Source organism: Peromyscus eremicus, chromosome 4 (assembly GCF_949786415.1).
Source record: "Peromyscus eremicus chromosome 4, PerEre_H2_v1, whole genome shotgun sequence".
Taxonomy (NCBI): Eukaryota; Metazoa; Chordata; class Mammalia; order Rodentia; family Cricetidae; genus Peromyscus; species Peromyscus eremicus.
In genome coordinates, this window is record NC_081419.1 from 46,870,259 (window position 1) to 46,892,638 (window position 22,380).

Below are 22,380 nucleotides of genomic sequence, written 5' to 3' on the forward strand. Positions count from 1 at the left end.
CAGAACAATAGCAATGATTGGTCAGTGAAAACTATGAGAGCTGTAAAAGCCTGGAACAATACATTCCTAATCTTAAAAGACCTTGACTGCCAACTTAGACTAATGTATCCAGCAAAACTATCTGCCATGGTTGAAGAAGGCAGAAAAACTTTTCATAATGTAAATAGAACACATCCTGGGACAAAAAGCAAAAGAGAATCTTAACAAGTTTCTAAAAATTGAAACAACTATGTTGTGTATCATATCTGACCATAATGCAATAAAACTTAGAATTGACAACAAACAAATCTCTAGTATGTATATAAACTCATTGAGATTAAACAACTCATTACTGAATGATGAATGAGTCAAAGAAGAAATCAAGGAAAAAAATGATTGGAACTAAATGAAAATGAAAACACAACACAAGAAAAACTCCAGAACTAAAAGAAGTCCTATGAAGAGAATTTATGGCTCCGAAAGAATATAAATAAATGAATTAATGATGCAACTTAAGAATTTATAAAAACAAGAACAAATCAAATCCTTACTCAATAAATGTCAAGAAATAATAAAAACCAGAACAGAAATTAATGAAATAGAAAGAATGAAATAATAGAAAAAAAAACAGTGAATGTGACTACTGGTTCTTTGAGAAGATGAATAAGATCAACAGACCCTGGCCCAATTATCCAAAAAAAAGTGAGTGTGAGGTCCAAAGTAGGTCTCCCAAAATGGCAGTACTGCTGACAATGTGCTAAACAGGACTCTGACCAAGTAACTAGAAGGATTGCTGCTGGGTAAACAGCCACATAAATTTAGCATTCCTCAGCAATCAACAGGTTTCTGTTTATCAGGAGCCTCCCTTAATCTGACTCTAAAGGTCAACTACCTTTCCTGTTCTAGCTAGTTTTATGTCAACTGGACACAAGCTAGAGTCATCTGAAAGGAAGGAACCTTAATTGAGAAAATGCGTCCATACGATTGATCCAATTGTAGGGCATTTTCTTAATTAGTGATTGATGTGGGAGGACTCAGCCCACTATGCATGCTGCCCCCCACACCCTGGGCTGGTGGTCCTGGGTTCTGTAAGAAAGTAGTCAGAGTAAAGACACGGAAGCAAGCCAGTAAGCACCACCCATCCATCCCTTTTGTATCACTTCTTGCCTCCAGGTACTTACCTTGTTTGAGTTCCTGTCCTGACTTCCTTCAGTGATGAACAGTGCTGTGGAAGTGTAATCCAAACAAACTATTTCCTCCCCAAGTTTCTTTGGCCACAGTGTTTCATCACAGCAGTAGTAAACCTAACTAAGACATCCAGCAAGAATATACAGTACTTGGTCAATCCAAACAGCCTGTATCTGCTCAAAGACCCCCCCCCCCCACACACACACCCCTGACAGTTATATAAAATCTGCTTATTTTCTTACCATTTTGCTTTCCTCTATCCCCTGAAGGGTAGCCTTGGCAGTTTGATCCTCAATAATTTTTTCTTTCTACCTAGAGTGGCCTAGTTTAGTGATTTTACTGTACCCTTGCATGTAGTGAGAAGCCAAATTAACAAAACCAGCAATGAACAGGAAACATTTAAAGTATATTCTAAAGTGATTCAGAATGTTTATGAGGGGATATTTAAAAAAAAACTGGACTCCATTGAAACAGATTTCTAGATTCAGCCAAATCACCAAAATTAAACCAAGAAGTCAACAACCTAAACAGATCCTCACAAATGAGGAGATTCAAACAATAATAAAAAGACTTATAGCTTAGAAAAAATTTAAAATGGATTTACAGTAGAATTATACCAGACTTTGAAAGAAGATTTATAATCTTTCTTAAACTACACAACAACAATAACAGGAAATAGAAGGAGCACTCCCTAACCCCTTTTATGAAGCCAGTATCTCTATAATACCCAAACCTCATAACACACAACAAAAGAAAACTAAAGACCAATATCTCTGATGAAAATAGGTTCAAAAACTGAAATCTTCCATAAAATACTTGCAAACAGAATACAGACATCCAAAATTTTAGACCATGTTGGTTTTATTCAAGAGAGACATGGATGTTTCAACATATACAAGCCAATAAATGTTGACCACCACATAAATGGACTCAATGACAAAAGTCATTTGGTCATTACAATGGATTCAGAAAAAGCCTTTGATAAAATCCAACATGCCTTCATGATAAAAGTTCTAAAAAGGGTAAGACTAGAGGGGACATACCTAAGTATAATAAAAGCTACATATGAGAAACACACAGCCAATATCACCACAAATGAAGAAAAATTTGGGTCAATCCCACTGAAGTCAGATAGGAGTGGGGTGCGTTCTCATTCAAGCCTTCTACAAAAGACAAAGTGCAAGTGTGCGTATACCAAACAAGGATTGCTTCTTTTAATATTTTTTTCTTGCACACTTTCTACCGTAACAATGCCGTCCTGAAAATGCATGAATTTTCTAAATTTTTTCTTGCTGTCTTATTTTGTCAAAATGTACAAAACATTGAGACGAGATTATATGTATAAGTATATATATATATAGCAAATGTTCTCATGAATGTTTTTGTAATTACATTGTATAGATGAGGAGCCCAAAGCACAGAAAAATGAAGATTCAAATGAAGTCACTGAGGTTTGTCCAATATTTTTGTTTTTTACAAAAAGCTTTGAATGCTGTAGCTGCTCTAAACTCATTTCAGTCATAGAACTAACTAATTAAACCTTTAGTCTCTTATTTGTTATCAAATGTCACCAACTTTGCTTGAATATAAAAGTTAGCCGGGCGGTGGTGGCACACACCTTTAATCCCAGCACTCTGGAGGCAGAGGCAGGCGGATCTCTGTGAGTTCGAGGCCAGCCTGGTCTCCAAAGCGAGTTCCAGGAAAGGTGCAAAGCTACACAGAGAAACTCTGTCTCGAAAAACAAAACAAACAAACCAAACACACACACACACACACACACAAACACACACATATAGATAGATAGATAGATAGATAGATAGATAGATAGATAGATAGATAGATAACTACAACCTGTTGAGTCTTTTTGTTGTTTGAAAGTACATAGTATCAGGACTGACTACTTTATGTTTGCTAACCAATAAGATAGCCCATCCCTAAAAGAGACTTTTCCCAGCAGTCATTAATTGCCTGTAGTTCATTGTGTAAGGGTGGGACACTGAGATATTCCTGTTCCAGGTAAGCATGTCTATTAGTATTACCAATGTTTTAATCTAGTTTATACAGCTGTTTCTAGAAGACCATTTTTACAGAAGTGTTCCTAATATTCTGCCTCTTACAGTCTCGCTGGATCCTGTTCCTCAATGTTCCTTGAGCCATAAATTCAGAAACTGTAGCATAGATTATCCGTTTGGTGTAGGCTCCCCACAATTGATCTATTAATCTCTGCATTGTGTCCCATTGTGGTTTTATTGATGGTTTCATTTGCTGTGAGGAAAAGCTTCTTTGATGAGGACACACTTTATCTGTAGGTTTTAGAATAAGATTTAGAATGCCATTAGCAGTTAGGCTGGTCTAGCTAAGTGGTAGTGGTAGATCCTTTTTTTTTAGATTCCTAACCTGTATGTTGGCTAGGTTTCTATATCATGCATGATTTCCCATCTGTTGGGCAAGCTTTAAGACCCATTAGGTAGCCATTCATTATCACCAAAATGTGAGTTCCATTTATTGAAGTCTAGCCTTCATAGTTCCAGAAAATACTATGGAAGATAGCAAGGAAGGGAAGCAATTAATAGTCCTATCCAGCTGCAATATCTATGACCCACAACTATGTCCAGAATGACAAAATTTTAATCTATATGAGCATCTCATAGGACTGTGTTGTGGAATATTTGTTTGACTAGGCAAAGATATGTTATATTTGTTTATGTTGCATTTGTTGAACTATGTAAAGATGTGTTGCAATAGTGTTAATTAAATAAAATTAATGGGGTTCAGAGAGGCTGAGTTAGCAACTAGTTGATAGGAAGTAGCAAGGAGGAGCATAGATTGGGTTTTTTGGTTGGGGCAGTGTGGAAGTAGAGAGGCTTTTGGGGATTCCTGTAAGTGTCACAGCCCTTAAGGGAAAGGTATTCCAGCAGTTGGAAGCCAAGGAATACCTACAAGTCTTACAGCTCTGAAGGGAAAGGTATCCTGGTAGTCAGAGTCCAAGGATTACCCACAGCTCACAAGGAAAAGGTATCCTAACAGAAGTATTACAGCTCTGTTCCAGTGCGGGATGGTTTCCCCAGCAAAGTGTTAAGTCCCTGTTCCAGGAAAGGTTTCCCTAATGCAAGTATAACAACTCTGCTCCCACAGGGGAGGATTTCCCCAATGAGATTGTTATAGCTCTCCTAAGTGTTACAGCTCTGCTTTGCAGGAGGTGTGTCAAAGGCCAGCACTGGGCTAATGAATGCAGATCAACAAGGGACAAGCAAGGTAACCCTTTGTCATTGGGAAATGCCACTCCAGCAAGCCCTGATATCAAATTTGGTTCAATCATTCTCTGTCAGCATTGGGGAAACCCCTTCTCAGAGCAATTAAAAGATTTACTGCCTGTTGTTAAAAAACATACTGCTCTGGATGACAGAACAGGGTCAGTAGATAAAACAGGATTTTCAGGAGAAATCATAAATCAAGTATTTTGTCAAGCTTCTATAAATAATCAAAGACCAAAGCTAAAAATATGAATAAACAGCAAAGAAATTGAGGGCTTGGTAGACACAGGCACAGACACCAAAATCTTGTCATCTCGGTTGGCTTCTTCAGGAGGTAAATGTCCAGCTTCTAGGGATTGGAACTTTATCTCAGGTAAAACAAAGTGCAAGATGGGTCAAGTGTATAGGGCCAGAAGGACAAGTCGGGAAATTAAAACCATATGTGGCTAACATAGCAATGAATTTATGAGGATTGATTTGTTGCAGCCGTGGAAAACACAGATTAACATTCCACCAATATCAGAAAAAGCTATAAAATAAGGAATGCTTCTGAGAGAAATATTAAAAGGTATTATCAAGGATGGTCACAGACCATTCAAGTTGTACATAAGCAGGGCAAAACAGTTGCTGATCTTTCAAAGGAACCAACAGCCCTACCTTTAAAGTGGTTAATTGACAAACCTGTGTGGGTGGAACTTTGACATCAGAAAAGTTACAGGCACTAGAACAGCTGGTACAAGAACAGACGCTCAACATATTGAAGAATAAGCCAGTCCTTGGAATTCTTCTATATTTGTCATTAAAAAGAATTCTGGAAAATGGGGAATGTTAATAGATTTAAGAGCCATAATCAAGGTGATTTAGCCAATGGACCCTCTACAGCCTGGAATTCCCTTGCCTTCTTTATTACCTAAGGGATGGTCTATTATAGTGATTGATTTAAAAGTCTGCTTTTTTACTATACCTTTACAAGAACAGAATAGAGAAAAATTTCCCTTCACAGTGCCTTCTTATTGTAGTTGGAAGTTTTCTTGTGTCAAGCCTTGTTCCACAGCCACTAGGACACTATTAAACACACAGAGGCTTATATTAATTATAACTGGCTGGCCATTTGCTTAGGCTTATTACTGACTAGCTCTTACACTTAAATAAACCCATGATTCTTATCTATGTTTAGCCACATGGCTTGGTACCTTTTCTCAGTTCTGCCTTGTCATCTTGCTTCCTCAGTGTCTGGCTTGCGACTCCTGACTCAGCCTTCCTCTTCCCAGAATTCTCCTTGTCTGCTCACTTCACCTATACTTCCTGCCTGGCTACTGGCCAAGAGCATTTTATTAAACCAGTGTACAAGGGCCTTATCCCACAGCATCTTATAATAATTCCCAGCCTTTTAAAGGATACCATTGGAAGATTCTTCCACAAGGAATGTTAAACAACCCCATCTTATATCAATATTTTATACAACAGCCATTAGAACTAATTCATAAACAGTTTCCTCAATCTATAACTTACCATTACATGGATAGTATCTTATTGGCTGATTCAGACAAAGATAGTTTAGAAGAAATGTTTCACGAAGTAAAGAGAAGTTTGGCTTGTTGGGGATTACAAATTACTCATGAAGCATTGTAAATGCCATATGCAGCATATCTCAAAGAGGTTAAAGAATCAGTTTATTAAGTTTATCTGGGGTGCACAAACTTAATTCCCAGTTACCTGCTTCAAATTCAAATTTAAAATCATGTACAACAAGCTAGATGAAGCCTGTTTCTAGAATTAGTTAGGATGGCCATTAATATCAGGACAGAAAGTATATTTGTACTTTCTGTAGTTGAATTTTCTATAAACCTATCTTGTATCCTAAATAATCAATTGAATCTCCTCATTGTGTTTTTTTTTGTTTTGTTTTGTTTTTCATGACAGGAAGGAGCAAGAAAGCAGTCAGTTGGAAAAAGTAACCAAGGGAGCCCTTGTAAGCAAACTAATAATGACAATCTCACTATGATAATTATAGGGATAACAGTAACAACAATAATAAATTTGCAGATGTGCATGAAGGTTATTTCATGCTCAAGCACTATTAAAGGTGTGCATGACCCTAAACATCATTTCTTTTAACTATTTTCTCTTGCCCATTTCCTACTGTAAAAATGCCTTCCTGAAAATGCTTTTATATATTCGTAAAATATTGTTTTTATATTATTGAAATACAGAAATATCAAAATGTAAGGGAAAGATTTATATGAAATGCATGTAAGTGTATGTATTTAACTTTACTATGATAAATATTCTCATGAAATTTTCTGTGACTGCATTGTCTAGATAAGAAGTCCACATTACAGAAATTTGAAGATTCAAGTGATGACTCTGAGGTTTGTTCAATTTTTTTTTTTGAGAAAATGCTTTGAATGATGTTCCAACAAGAATGTTGCTCTGACTTTACTCTATTACCTATTCCAATGAGCAGAAGGAACATTTTCCCCAGCTTGGTATATATATGTTTAAAAACACGTCTGTGCTAGAGCTGTTTCTGCTGCATTGTTCCGCTCTGGTAATTTGTAGCATCTAGTGAATGAAGCTGTTGCAGTTTAGTCCAGCCATCTTGGGCACAGGAACCCCAAGGAACCAATCTGACACCTTGAAACTAAGTTTACCTGAAAACTGAATAACTGCCAAGGTCACCTAGTGTTGTATATGAACAGAATGTTACATGTGGTGTATAAAGTCCTAAGGATATTTAGAGAGAATCTTGCAACTTAGTGTTTTGCACCATGGAGCTTAAGAAATTAATGACAGGGCTCAAATTAATTAGTATGTTTGGATTGTCAAATGTAGACAGGCAAGGAAAAATTCACAAACAGAAAACATATGGGCATATATGTGTGTATATACAGTTTTGGTTTTATGTTATTTAACCAATGCAGAACAAAGACGATTACCTTTTTGGGAACAATGAAGATCACAGGCTTTATACAGAAATCTTATATTCTATGTGGCCATTGTAGGAAGGGTTTTATTGATGTCCTGGGTAACAGGAACTCCCAGATAGTCGTCTCAGCACAACTGATGCCTCAATACTCCATAATGTGTTGGCTCTCTCACTTAGTAGCTAGAATTTTTTTTACTTTCTTTAAATAACAGAGCCCTTACTGTATTGTACAAAAGGTTACAATGTGTACTTCTTGGCATGTATAGTTTTTTTTGAGGGTTTTTTTTTTTTTTTTTGGCAGTACTCTATACTGTGAAGTCTCTTAATGTTCCCTTCTGGAGTAGTTTTCTCATTGGAAGCATTTTAAATATTAACAATGCCCTAATGCACTAGTACTATTGAGACTTTTCAGAAGGGTGATTTTGTATGTGTCCTCTAATTTTTGGTTTGGTCTAGTAAACTCAGTTCACTCCTTGTTGAAATAGTCACATCTGGTAATATTTTGCTGTTTGGTGTTATATGTCCTTCCATGGTCAGTTTTCATAGTCATTACCCATATGAAGATAAATTTGATCTAATGGCATATATGAGGTTCTGGGTAAAAATGTTTTTATTTTAATACAATGGATTTTTTTAAATTTTCCAAGTCTTTCCAGAATAAAAGTTCAGATACTTTGCTAGAAACTCATTAACAATTTTGATGTTTACCATGACAGAGTATTTTTGAATATCTTGTCAAGAAGGGTAGTGATCATTTCCATGGAGCTGCAGATCAATCAGGCGATGAATACATTAAAGGTAAGAATCATACATCAGGTTAAAAGCCACTTGATGGGACATTTGCTTACATGATTAAACTAAAAAAATATTATTACTGCTGCTTCATGGGCTTTGGGAGGGAGGGACGGAGAGAGAGAGACACACACACACAGAGACACAGAGAGAGACACACACACAGAGAGAGGAGAGAGATTAGACCTGGAGTTAGTAACAACCACTCAGTTCTGTTCCTCACACCTCCCAGGCATCAGAGCAGTGGGCTGTCTAACCTTATATATTCAGATGAGGTTAATTTGAACAAGACTCTGTCACTGTTTTTGAGGTTTCTCTTTTTGATAAAGGAATTGTCTTTTTCCTTTAAGGGATGACATATTTCAAACCAATGAAATGTTGCATGCAAAATACATAATAGAGTTCATTTCTTGGATACTTAAATTGTTTCTCATAATCAATATTACACTGTTCTGAAATGCAACAGGCTGTCAAAATCTAACAATTATGTGAAAATAAGTCCATCTTTGGAACCACATTTTAATCTTGAACTCTTATACATTATTTCATACTTTTTTGCCTTTTTAAAATTTTAGTTGATTTTTTTCCCATGCACTATATTCTAATTAGTGTGATCAGAATATTTCCTACTTGGATCTAATTTATTTTCACACAAATGGATCAATTAAATTTAAGGTATCTGAATTAGAAGAAAATACAGTCATGAATAAATACTTCATGAATGCATGCGAAAGTAAACATATTTTATTAATTAATATTCTGAAACTAAATATGTAAGCTAGTTAGTTGAGAAATACTTTCTTGATAGTGAATTAATTATATGTGTTCTTGAATAGTTATCACCACTGTATAATCCCTGAGTTACAAGAAAAATTGATGAATGTAGCATAGTGATTCAAAAATATTTCACAAAGTATCCATTCTCTAACTTTCTCATATTAGCTTTGAGAGTTCAGATGCCATTGCCATGTTTAGGTTTGTTCAGATGTCATAATTCCCCTTATCAGCAGTCACAACTCTATTTTGTATACTTCATTTTAGCATCTCAGTTATATTGAATGCAACCATAATCCATCATTGAAGATCTTAACTTCATGTTTTATTAAAGCTAAAATCTTATTTAACTCTGGGGTATTTATTTTATGTTACTGTGTACACAGCAAAACAAAGACAAAACCAAACCAAAACTAAATAACAAACAACCTGGAATTCCCCTCGTCTAAATTATTATTTAGTTATTTCTAAAAGTAGCACGAAGCTTCGGTTACATTAATATATGTTTGTTTTGACGTATTTACATAAAAATGTTTTATGTCTGTTTGGTATTTAGAATCTCCAAAGAAGTATCCTCTTTTTAAGGTAATTACTCATAATTATTTACAAAGGATTATTAAGTGTACCATGTATGCAGTATACAATAACCACTAAAGATTTTGTTCCCATCTCATGCAGCTCAACATTGAAGGGAAAGACTTGGATCCAAAAAGTGCATTAGGAATGGAAGATGTACAGACTTTAGCATCAGGTAAATTTTGTGATTAAAGTCACTCTGGAAAAGTACCTTGAAATATTTGAAAGGGTTACAATGTCTTTTATTTTTTTCCCTCCACGTTGATGAAACTATTTGCTATAAATAGCTCAAATGCCACCATTGGCATCACATTTTTTTAGTGATATTTACAAATATGGAAAAGTCTTTTAAAATTGTAATCTTTAACTGAAAGCTTATATTTGGACTAAGAACCACATATTTTCCATCTTGGATGGCTCCCGGGGTTCCTAATTAGGATGGTTCCTAATTATGATAGTCTTAAATAGGGTTTTCTTAATATTTCACAAATGTATACAAATTATTATCTACCATTTAAGAAGACTAACGATAAAGTTTTCCTTAATCCCAAGGTTTTGAGCCACCTTGAACAACATAAGACACTACGTCTTAAGAATTTTCATTATGATTCTACTGGGACATCCAGTCTATGAAACATGCCCGTAGATTTTACTACTCATAGTAAATACATACTACTCATGATAAAATAGGAGTTTCCTAGATATGACGTATTATGCCAAGTTCTCAAGAGTTTGTAAATCAGTCAAGTTTGTATGTTATTTGTTTTAAAAGTATTCAAGTCAACTAAACATAGATCATTATTACTAATAATGTCTATATATGAACAATAAAATGAAACTATTTAAAATCAAATAAACACTTTATGAATAAATAAATGAATTTCCCTTTAGCCCTAATTTTTTTGAACCATCTTGAATAAATAGGAAGATCTTGCATCTTCAAAAAAGCATGTCCACTTTAATTCTGTGGGGACACTTATTCTCTTAATTAGCTGCAATCTAATCTGTGTTCTAATTTATGTATCTGTATTGTCCTGAATCATCAGTCATATAATCATACAGGTAACAACAAATCATGCAATATACTACTTTCTATCTTGTAAATATTATATTTCCTTTCATTGGTGTTGTTTTTATTCAGTAATGTGTGTGTGTGTGTGTGTGTGTGTGTGTGTTGCATAGGATTTCACTTCCCTAGTGAATGCTTTTATGCTCACCTTTTATTTATTGTCCTCTCTGTATCCATGTTCATTCTGTATGTGTTGGATAAGGCATGATTTCTAGAAAAACCATTCTGGTATTTTTTTTGTTGTTATTTTCACTTTTTAGAACTCATGGCTATCATGGCAGGAAGCCAATAATCAACTATGGGTGAAATAAATAGGGACTCAAAACACAACTCATTGAAAGGATTTTGTTGCCTCCCAATCAGAATGCAATGGATAGATGAGTAAGAAAGTTATTGAAACTTTAGTAAATGGAGATACTCTAGAAAAATCATAAAAGCCCTGAATTAGAGTGCACTTGGCAGTACCTGTTCAGGAAGACAACCGAATCACAGCAGCTACCACATAAAAGTCTGAGCAGAAAAAAGACAAGATATTTGCCCATGTATGGTGTCTTAGAGTTTGTGTTGCTTTGAAGAAACACCATGACCATGGCAACTCTTATAAAGTAAAGTGTTTAATTGGGGCTTGCTTACAGTTCAGAGGTTCAGTCCATTATCATCATAGTGGGACATGGCAGCATGCGGGCAGACATGGTGCAGGAGCTGTGAGTCATACATCTTGCAGGCAACAGGAAATGGTCTGAGGGTCACACTGAGCAAAGACTGAGCAAAAGAGATCTCACAGTGACACACTTCCTCCAACAAGCCATACCTATTCCAATAAGGCCTCACCTCCTAATAGTGCCACTCGCCATGAGTGTATAGAGGCCAGTCACATCCAAACTACCACATATGGTGTGAATTCATGTTGGACATGAAGGAGTAGGGTATTAACAGATGTAAAGAAAGCAGTAAGCAACCGTTTTCACAAGGTCATGGTTAGCAGGTAGTTTAAGAGATACTGATACGAGGGAAAAGAGAGAACAGTGTGAATCCATTTGCTTCTCTATTGTTTTCAAGCTAATTTCCAACTTTGATCTCTTTTGTAGAGTGGTTGAGTTAATGGATGAATATATGAGTACAGTGTGTATTAGAGATGGTGGTTTCTAATATGTCCCTTTTGCATAATGAGAACCATCTTCTACAGAGGAAACTCTTCAATTCGGCTAATATTTATGCTAATTAAACTCATTTTGGAAAACAAAAATACAATTTAATTATTAATTTTAAATTGTCTGCTGTTATAAATACTATCATTCTATTAATTCACTAGTATTTATTTTCTCTAAATCTATTCATTTTCAGCAAAATCAGATTTAGATGTGACATCAACAGAAAATCAAAAAACCCACAGTGATAGTACAACTAATTTGTCATGGGTATGTAATTATTTGAATTTTGAATTGTACATTTAATGCTGAGTTTTTGTGTGTATACATGCACATGTTCAAGTGTTTGTGTATCTGCATAGGCCTGTGTGCACTTGCTAGTATAGGCTTGAGGTCAGGTTTACATGTCTTCCTCCATCATTCCTCACACCGTTAGGACAGATTCCTTCACAGAACCTGGACGGCTGGCCCAAGGTCCACTGATGGTCTTTCCTTCTGTAGTGTTGTGCAATATGGTGCCTGACTTTTTATGTGAGTCCTTGGGGCTTCAGTTCAGGTCTTTGTGCTTACAAAACCAATCTACTGAGCCATCTCCCCATCTTTGTACTGTCTTTTTAAAAATTATTGATAAAGCAAGGCATGTGAAATTACATTTCAGGATATCTTATGGGATAATTGATCATAATTTAGTTTTTAATTATAAAACAGTCTAACCTTCTGTAGTTATCACAGGACTCTTAGAATGTATTTGATTTCAGAGCTGAATATTACTCTTTATTTTTTAAAAAATTTAAAGCCATACTTTATGTGTAGCAATACAGTTTTGGTGTTGAATAACACTATAATAGAATGATCTGATGCAGTTATAAAAAGAAAAAAAAAAGAAAAAAATCATATTACAAAATCCTTACCCCAGAACAAAGATATTGTTTTTAAATCATTTTTTCTAAGTGAGTCACTGTGTCAAATGTCCTCAGACCAGTCGAGCTAATTCCTGGTGTGCTAATAGTCAATGGGATGAAAAAGAGAGGCCAGTTTTCACAATCATGTGCAAAGAAATAACATATATTAGATTCCTTTGCAGAACCCAAAGTGGCCCTTTCTACTTGAGTTGAACTCCTGAATCTACCACTGAGAAAACAAAGCCCAACAAAGAAAAGACAAGCCCAAAACAAATACCCGCTATGCTGTGATGGAGCTGATTTTAAACAGAAGCTCACTGTCCTCTCTCAGGCATCTTGTGTCCTTTGCCTACGTGTGCCTCTTGTCATCACTCAACATTATCCTTTCTAGGTGTCCTTTCTAAATACTTAAGCTTTATCCATATGTATACCTTTGTACATATCTACATGTGTACATTATAGGCTAGAATCTACACATGGTTCTTTCTTTTTCTCTTTGGATCATTTCACTTAATATTCCAGTCTCCAGAGCCATCCATTATCCTGCAGATTTACTGGTTTCACTTTTCACCAAGCAGATGACTTAAAAATTGATAATCTTCAATGGCTCAAAATTTGTGTTCTCAGATTTAAAGGTTGAAGTCTTACATGCAATCCTAGTACACTTCACTCTGTCCGTTGAGGAAGAAGAAATTGAATTCATAAAATCAATGGCAGTTAGAAAATTAATAACCAGTTAGGGAATGGCTGCTTTTAGAGAGGGGCATTTGGTGTTAGGGTATAAAGAATAGCTTTCAAACTTACTTTATTTTCAACAGAATAAATCAGAAAATATTATCAATGGTATCACATATTGTCTTTATTGACTGTTCTAGTAGTTCATGTTGAAACATAACACTATGTAAGTTTCTCACCTATAGACAATTTTATGCAGACATATGCTGTAGATATATTCTCATTGACTTTGAAGTATGCCTGCTGATGCTGTGAACGTCTGGGATTTGGATGTTTCTGATGTTGAGTGTATACTGTATGATAGGCAGCTGAACACTGAATGTTCCAGACATGGGCACATGGCATACTGACAGGAGAGAAAAAAGTAAGCCAGGCTTGGAGTCAGGGTGCATCATTCACACAAAAAATAGGTTTATATGAAGAATATAGACAACATTAGTAGCCATAATAAATCAGAAGTGGGGTGGAATTCTTTAGTCAGAGTAAATTGCTGTCTGAAATATTGAAGCTGTACCAGTTTTTAAAACACTCTTCTTTTATTTTCTTCTTTTAAAATAAGTTCACATATGTTATGCACATAGTCTTTATATTAATTTTATCACATTATATTTAAGCATTTTCCACAGAAGGAAGAGACTGATGATTTAACTGGAAGTGCACATCTACAAGGACAAACTATGGCAATTGGACAAATGAAAGGTAGAACTATGTTTTCTTAAAAGCCATTTGAAAGGGTACTTGAATCATGTGGATAAATATATACTACTCTCCAAAGATGTGTAACTATTAGAGTAATGAAAAAGAAGAGTTAATGATATAAGAACGGTATCTCTCCATACAAGTGCTGCATGTGAGAATGTCACTGATCCAGCTGAGTTATTAAATAAAATTTTAAGTGTTCTAGGATTGAAGAATATTAAGCCATAGTGAAGAGGAAAGAATGGGGGAAAGAATTATAAAAAAAAAAAAGCAGTGAGCAATGTATGGGAGAGGAAACCAATGCTGGAGAACATATTGGAACACACAAGTAGTAGTTTTCTGTTTTACAAAGGAAAGATTGGAATGTGTTGAGAGAAGACCATAAAGATATGCTGTAATGCCTAAACCTGATCAAAAAATAGAGCCAAGTATTCTTTCTTCTTTCCTTCCTTGATGCTTACTAGGCACTGAACATTAAATTACTTCTAATTAAATACTCCACCATGTAGGATAATTTTATTTACATTTGGTAAATGCAAATGAATGTAATAAACCACACATAAATAGGCTCTAATACTATATAACTTATTACTTCACAAGATAGAATCATATAGGTAAGAGAATTGAGGAAAAGAAAATCATGGGGTGAATTGTGAAGATAAAGAAATAAAAACCAGAAATGGTTACCTAAGCATTCTGTTTACTTTTCGGTAACCAATTTCAGTGTTGTACTTCTATGATCCATTACTTCCATTGTGACAAATCTCATATAAGTTGGTAAGGAATATTCAACCTGTCTAACCTGGAGGGAAAATACAATCACAACATAACCAAACATATGCTTTAAAGAATAAACCATTTCTAAACTAAGACATTGCCACATCATGAGTCCACTAGAAGGAAAGTATATGAGTTTTCATGCAGTATCAATGCTATGACTGTGATAGGCAAGGAGAGAAGAGTATATTTGAGAAATAAGTCAATATAAAAGAAATTTGAAGCTGATTGTATTGTATTACCAGAGTTTCTGAAATTTGGTGAAATCTCCCATTGGGATTTATCAGAGAATTCATGTTCTGAGTGATGTAGATGCTGATTGTGATCCAACCACACACTAAAGATCAAGTACAAAGATAGATATAAACATCTACTATCTGATGGTTAAACATGTAATAGGACCACAATAAAGAACAAATTATCTAGAGGTCAGGGTATATTCATAAAAACCAGGAAAACTGCAAAGAGATAAAGGGGGGGAAAACCAGAAATGATTGTCTGCACATTCTGTTTAATTTTTGATAACCAAATTTTAAGGCTGAACTTCTGTGATCCATTATTTCTGTTTTGTAGTTTACAAACCTTCTCATACTAGTTGGTAAGGATTATTCAACCTGGCTAACCTGGAGGGAAAATATAACCACACCACAAACAAACATACATTTGAAAGAATGAAACGTCTCATGAACTAGTCTCCTTCTAGTGTATCTCTAAGCTGATCAATTCAAAAACGTTCCTTGATAACAGAACTATGTTTTCCTGCTACTCTTATGACTCCATGGGCTTCTTAGTTCGAAGAAGCTGGGCTCCTGGAACAAAACACATATACACTCCGTCTTTGTAGAAAATGTCAAGTGAATTTAAAGTTGCAAAGTGAATTTAATGAATTTAACCGTGACTTTATTATCCCATTTCACATAGTTTCTTAAAGAAATAATCAGGCTTGTAGTTTTGCTCCTTCAGTAAGAATTTTGTAGTGAATGGGCACAGACAGTTTTAAATCTTAAATATTCAGGACTATTGTCTCAATTCAAGTCTGTACCATCTATATTTAGAAGTGAGGAAAACATGGCATCAGGAATGGATGGCATGGTGGCCAGAGTAGAGGCTGGATGGTCACATTATCTGTACTCAGGAAGAAAAGGGTGGCATTTGGGATATAAAGTCCTAAGGCCCACCCCAGGGATCTATTTCATTCAGCAAGAATCCACCTCCTAAAGCATTTCTAACCTCCCCAACGACTGTCGGGAACACAGGACCAAGTGTTGAAACACTTGAGGACATTTTACCCTCCAATCACAACACATCCATTGTTTTTAGATGTAGTCATGATGAATAAAGATTTGCCACAGAAGCCTGGTCACAAAAGTAGAAAATATTCCAGAAAAGTTCAAACATCTTTTCATGTGTAAGGAAAATGGAATAGTAGTTTTTGTGAAGGTAACTCAGGACATTTTAACGTTTTCCCTTTTAAAAATGTTTTTAATGGAAATAGAATTATATCACATTGCCCAACGCTCCTCCTTCTAGTTCCTCCCAGACACCTTTCCTCCAAACCCCTTCCAAGTGCCCCCCAAGTTGATAGGCTCTTTTTCTTTAATTGTTAGTGATGTGTGTGTGTGTGTGTGTGTGTGTATGTGTGTGTGTGTGTGTGTGTGTTGCATATATAAATACAAATTGCAGAATCCCTTTTTATTGTTTGTGTGTATATGGTTTCAGGGCTGTTTTTGTGTGTTTGTTTTTTAGAGTTAAATCATAAAGCACACTATGAACCAAAATGTTTCCTTGACATTTAAAATTGTTATAATTTATATTATTTTATATTTTTTCATATATACTCAGTACATAAATTTGTAAGTGAATCTTTGGAATTACATTCCTTAAAACCATTAACATCAAACGTCTTTCCAAGTGACATATTGAAATTCTGTGTAATTACATAACTAACAGTACACTGAGTAAATATTCGACAAATATTAATGATCATTTAAACTTTTAAGACAATATAAATTCAAGTTTTATTGTCAGCACTTTAAAACCTTTCTGTTTATTATGGCTTCACTTTTGTCCGCCACTTTGTTATAGTAGAGTTAACGTGTGTATTCCTCAGCAGAACTGGTGGCTGAAGCGACGTTGGAAGAGGAAGAAAGTGAGGCTGGCAGCGACAGCAGCCAGGTTTCTGTATGTGGGTCTTTACATTCATGGTTATAATTTGGTATGTTTGGGTGCTTTAACAATGTAGCGCAGGTCAAGAAAATAGCATTTCAGATTATTGTGTAGAACGATTGATCACAACTTACTATTTAGTTTTAAAATAATGACTTTGTGACGATTCTGAGGATAGCCTCAAGAGTCTAAATCAGCTTAGCGGTGAACATGATGTTGGAATTTGCTGCCACATTCTGATGATTATCTATACCACCATTTGTACAACCACCTCAACATGATAAAACGTGAAGATGCAAGTCGTATCCGATGGGAAATCATTTGAAGTTGTCGACCAGACAATATTGTGGCTCGTGAACCGGAATCATGTAGAGTGTGATCACTTCAGTGACTAAAATTTGACTTTTCATGTGACTTTGTCAGTCTGTGTAAGTCAGAAGATAAACGACAGAATGTCCACTTGCAGAATCGGACATTTCGTCATTAGCATATAATTTTTTTCTGAATTATCTACATTTCAATGAATCAAATTAGGAAATGCCAAAAATAAAATATTGTGCTTGTTCTTAGTGGAAATTATAATGGACTTATATATAATTCATATTGTTGCCTTGTACTATGAAGACTTCACATTTCAAAAAAAAACTTTTAACAAACATGTGCTATGAGAATATTCTCACTAATACTTGAGGTAATCAGAGAGGTGCTTTATACATTTTGAAATTCCATATATTTCTCCCATTTTTTTACTCTATGATAAGAGAGGCAAACAGAGAGGATTCCACACAAGATTCCCTATGACATGGTTACAGAAGAATAAAACAAGTAAACAGGAAACATTTGTAAATCATAATAAATGCCTGAGTGTAGAAAACAAAACAATACTGTTAGTAGTATAGTTATCTAGTCAGAGTAGAACACCCTGAGTATGAAATTAAAGATCAACCTTAAAATGAGAGCACGTCAATCAAGTTATCACTGAAGCATGCTACATAGGACATAGAGTACAATGCATACATCTCTTCATCATTAGGTTTTTGAATTACTAAGATGTAAAGAAAGGCACACGTATCATTTTAGTCACTTTTGTAACTTATAGACTTAAAAATGGGCAACTGAATAGCTGTTATACTTCATACATACTCTTATGCTCCTCTTCTTACTGAAACTTGCTTTACACCCTTCAAGTGCTCCTTCATTTGGGACACGGTATCATTTCATACTGATATTTGCATATCATACAGCACAGTCTAACATCAATTCTCTTTATTACTTTCTAACTTTCATTCTGGTATTTTTTTCATATTATCTAAATATTTACAATTAGTATTTTGGTTTTCTAGCCCCTGTTTGCCTAGAAGAAACTGCTAGTACAACTTTCTTTACGTATGTAACATGACATACAGCCAAAGTTCTTACTAGCCACGTATGCCCCTCTTCCTTCAATATGTCATCTGTCATTGAAATTATTCATAGTTATTAATATTCTATTATAGAATTAATATTCTGTTTTATTCTACTCTTATGTAAATCTTTAATACATGTTTACTTATTTAATACACATTTAAAATTATCTTAGTTATCTAGGGAATACAATGCGGATTTTGATAATCAAACTTTTTATATATTTTTGATAGCTACTATTTTATGTCTGTGAAAATGTTTGTGATGGCTTCCCATGATTTAGTTTATGTAGTCAGTGGTCTTAAGAAGACAACAGAGAAACTTGATATGGGTTACCTATGTGAGATTCTCTACTGAAATGATGTTGTTTCAGATGCATTCTTCTCTTAATTTCCAGTCTCATTCTTTTTCAATAAGAAATTCACATGTGCTCTATAAGTGATTGGAAATTTAGTACAAATCACTTTTGATATTCCTTCTAACAGAGTGTTTCTGAGATTTATGGACTAAAGAAGATTTGGGGTTATTTACAGAGGACACCAGACCAACAAACACAAGCTATGGCAATTGGAGAAATGGATGGTAAGGACTATGCTAATTTAAAGCTCATTATTGGGACTGAGGAAGCATCTCAATAGCAGAGATCTGAGTCCAATGCCAAGTCCCGCCAAAAGAACCCTGTTGGTTGGAATACTCCTTCTAAGTCCGGACAACTAATATTTTCTCATAGCCAAATAAATTCACTATTTCATGTATAGTAAGTTAGAAGAGAAGCTGAGTGACAGTAAGAAGGATATTTATATCACTCTCCCTCCCCAGGCTCAAAGAATGTCACTAAAGAGGGGACAGAAAGATTGTAAGAGCCTGACATCAGGGAAGACTGCTGTGTCTTCTGGACACGACAGAGCAATTGTATACAAAAGTTATAGTATCTGAGGTTGTCTGCACTAGATCTACATATCAAGCCAGTTAACATTTCCACCTGGCTGGGGTTATATGAGGGCCTGTTACTAGCTGAGGAGTTAACTGGAAGTGGATGGCTACTGTGAAAGGGAGAATAATTTTGTTTAGAGGTGTGGCTCTTGGTGGGTTGTCCATGTTCCAGTGGATGGCTCTGCACTCATGTGCATATGGGCATCAATAATTTGACTCTGCAGGTTATAAAAAGAAAGAAAAGGGCATGAAGTTCGGCAGGGGTAAGCTTATGGAGAGTTTGCAGGAATTGGAGAGAGAAGTTGATGGCAGATATATATAAAAAAACACTGTACATATGTATGAAATTCCTCAAAACCACTTTCAAATAAAAATAATCAAAAGGAAATGTATCATTCACTTCTGCAAAATTGGAAATTGATTGTTGTTAAGCAGCTGAACTATTGAATAAATTTCCAGGTATCCTAATATTGGCAGAGAAGCAAAGCAAAATGAAATCCAGAGCAGACAGGTCATGAGTAATAAGTTTTTGATCACAGGAAATAAATAAAAACCAAGGCAAGACTGTAGAGGGAAGTATGTGAAAATAATGAAATTTTTAGAAAATGAAAGATGAGGTACTTTACAAGCCAGAATATAAATGGATCTAGTACCTAACTGTGTCACAAAAGTAGGAGCAACATTTTCCATTGCTTTTCCTTCTGCACTGTTGGGAGGACCTTAAGAAATTATTTACATTGTTCTATAAACCTGTGTTTTGTTTTCCTTGTGTAAATGGAGACACAGATGCTGAGTTATACTGAAGAGATTCTGTGTCATCTTCTTCTCTTCTCTTCAGTGAACACTTTAGATAGTAGGATAAGTATTCAGAGAGGGAAGGCAGTCTCCAAGGAATTGGAGGCAAACTTTAAAATATTTCTATCTTCACATATAATGACAAAAACAATAATTTTGATCTCCTGTACCTAAGGTTCAGGGATCATTGTGGAAGAGTGGGTAGAAAAATTGAAAGAGACAGAGGTCAAGGGGTTTGTTAGGATACTGTGTCTCATAAAAGTGCCAGAAGCTACACCCAGGAAGTCTCATAAACAGGGCTGCCTAAGCATGAGCTGAACAAGGTCACCACCAATAGACATGCTGATGTGGACTGAAGAAAGCTCACAAGGCCTCAACCCTACACAAAGGACCACAGACAACTAAGGAATTCTGAGAATGAGAAAAACAGTCTTCTCCAGGGGAAGAGTATACCGATTGGTACCCAACACCATGTGGTCAGTCCTAAAAACACACACATCTAGGCAGGTTGTATTTATGAGTATATGAATACGTACATAAACATGCACACACATATATCACACATACACAATCATTTATATGCATGTAATAACAGTTAAAGAAAAAGTGTTCTTCTATTTGAGAGAGAGCAAGGGAGGTATGTGGGAGGACATAGAGGAATGCAAAGGAAAGGGGAAATAATGTAATTACATTATAATCTAAAAAATTATTTAGGAAAAAATAAATAGTTTTGATGGTCACAATGCATATTGTTTAGATATTTCTATTGTGATGTTGAGATCAATGAGCATTGTAATTGTAAATTCATCAGTGGTATTGTTCATTGATGTCAAGCTGATTAATTCACAGATGAATCTTTTGGACCATTTTATTCATTTAGCATTGGGCAAACTTGGGTTTGTCCAAGTGATTATCTGTCTATCTATCTGTCTATCTATCTATCTACCTACCTATCTATCTATCTATCAAGTTTTGCAAAATTACAACAATCTCATAAAAATTACTTCTTCAACCAAAGATTAAGGGTAATTAACCTATTGACTGAGAAAATAAAAGTTCAGTTTTTAAATTTAAATTAGTGTGAACATTTTTATTTTTATAGAACCTTCATTTTACCTACCATTTCATTGTACTTCATTTTAATTAAATATGTGTTCATTTACCAGCAGAAATTAAAGAAGTTGCATCAAGAGATGAGCAAAGTAAATATGAAAGCAGTGCAAGTGATTACTCATGGGTATGAAAATATTATTATTATTCCTTTTATGGAAAATAGATTTTTTTCTCCTATAATACATTCTGGTTATAGTTTCCCTCCCTAACTCCTCTCAGAGCCTCTCCAATTTCCTCACATCTGGATCCATTCCCTTTCTATCTCTTATTAGCAAACAAACAGGTTTCTAAGGGACATATTAAAATAAAATAAAATAATAAAACAAAAACTAACACTTTGGAATGGGATAAAACCAGCAAACAGAAGAAAAAGAACCCAAGAGAAGGCACAAGAAACAGATGCTCACTCGTTTGCACACTCAGGAATCCCACAAAGCACCAAACTGAAAACCATACACACACACACACACACACACACACACACACACACACACACACACATACATACACAGGACCCTTGTGCACACCTGCACACCCATGCAGGCGCTATACATGTTGCCTCCGTCTCTGTGAGTTCATATATGGATTGAGCATGTTGATTTAGAGGACTTTGTTTTCCTGGCAGCCTCCATTCCATCTGGTCTTACATTCTTTCCTCCTCCTCTTCTGCAGGGTTCCCTGAGCCTGAGTCAGGGAGGGACTTGATGGAGACATTCCATTTAGGGCTGAGTGTTCCAGGATCTCTCACTCTCGGAGGGTCTGACTGTGGGTCTCTGTATTTGTTCCCATCTGCTGCAGAAGGAAGCTTCTCTGATGAAGGCTGAGGAAGGCACTGATCTATGAGTATAGCAGAAAGTCATTAGGAGTCAATTTATTGCTTTTTTTTTTTTGACCAGTTGCATTTGGTTTTATTTTAGGTTCCTGAGCTATCTAGTTCAAAGTTGTTGTTGCTCACCCAAGCAGTGTTGGGTATGGGCTCTATCTCCTGGAGTGGGCCTTATGTAAAATCCAATAGTGGGTGGTTACTGCCACAAACTGTGTGCCACTATTGCACTGGCATATCTTGCAGGCCGGACACCATTTTTGATCAAAGCTGTTGTGGCTGGGTTGGTGTTTGCATTTCTCTTTTGACAGATTGGAGAGTACC

The 22,380-nt window shown here is 35.4% G+C and overlaps 1 protein-coding gene across 1 annotated transcript in view; it reads left to right on the forward strand.

Annotated features, from left to right (window-relative positions):
• Positions 1 to 9,579: 9,579 nt before the first annotated feature.
• Positions 9,580 to 22,380, forward strand: part of LOC131907738 (uncharacterized) — a 37,590-nt gene continuing 24,789 nt past the window's right edge. The window contains exons 1-6 of the mRNA XM_059258843.1: positions 9,580 to 9,667; positions 11,906 to 11,979; positions 13,961 to 14,045; positions 16,936 to 17,003; positions 18,878 to 18,974; positions 21,287 to 21,357. Coding sequence (XP_059114826.1) covers positions 9,589 to 9,667; positions 11,906 to 11,979; positions 13,961 to 14,045; positions 16,936 to 17,003; positions 18,878 to 18,974; positions 21,287 to 21,357 — 474 coding nt within the window. The 5' untranslated portion in view covers positions 9,580 to 9,588. The remainder of the gene's footprint in view (positions 9,668 to 11,905; positions 11,980 to 13,960; positions 14,046 to 16,935; positions 17,004 to 18,877; positions 18,975 to 21,286; positions 21,358 to 22,380) is intronic.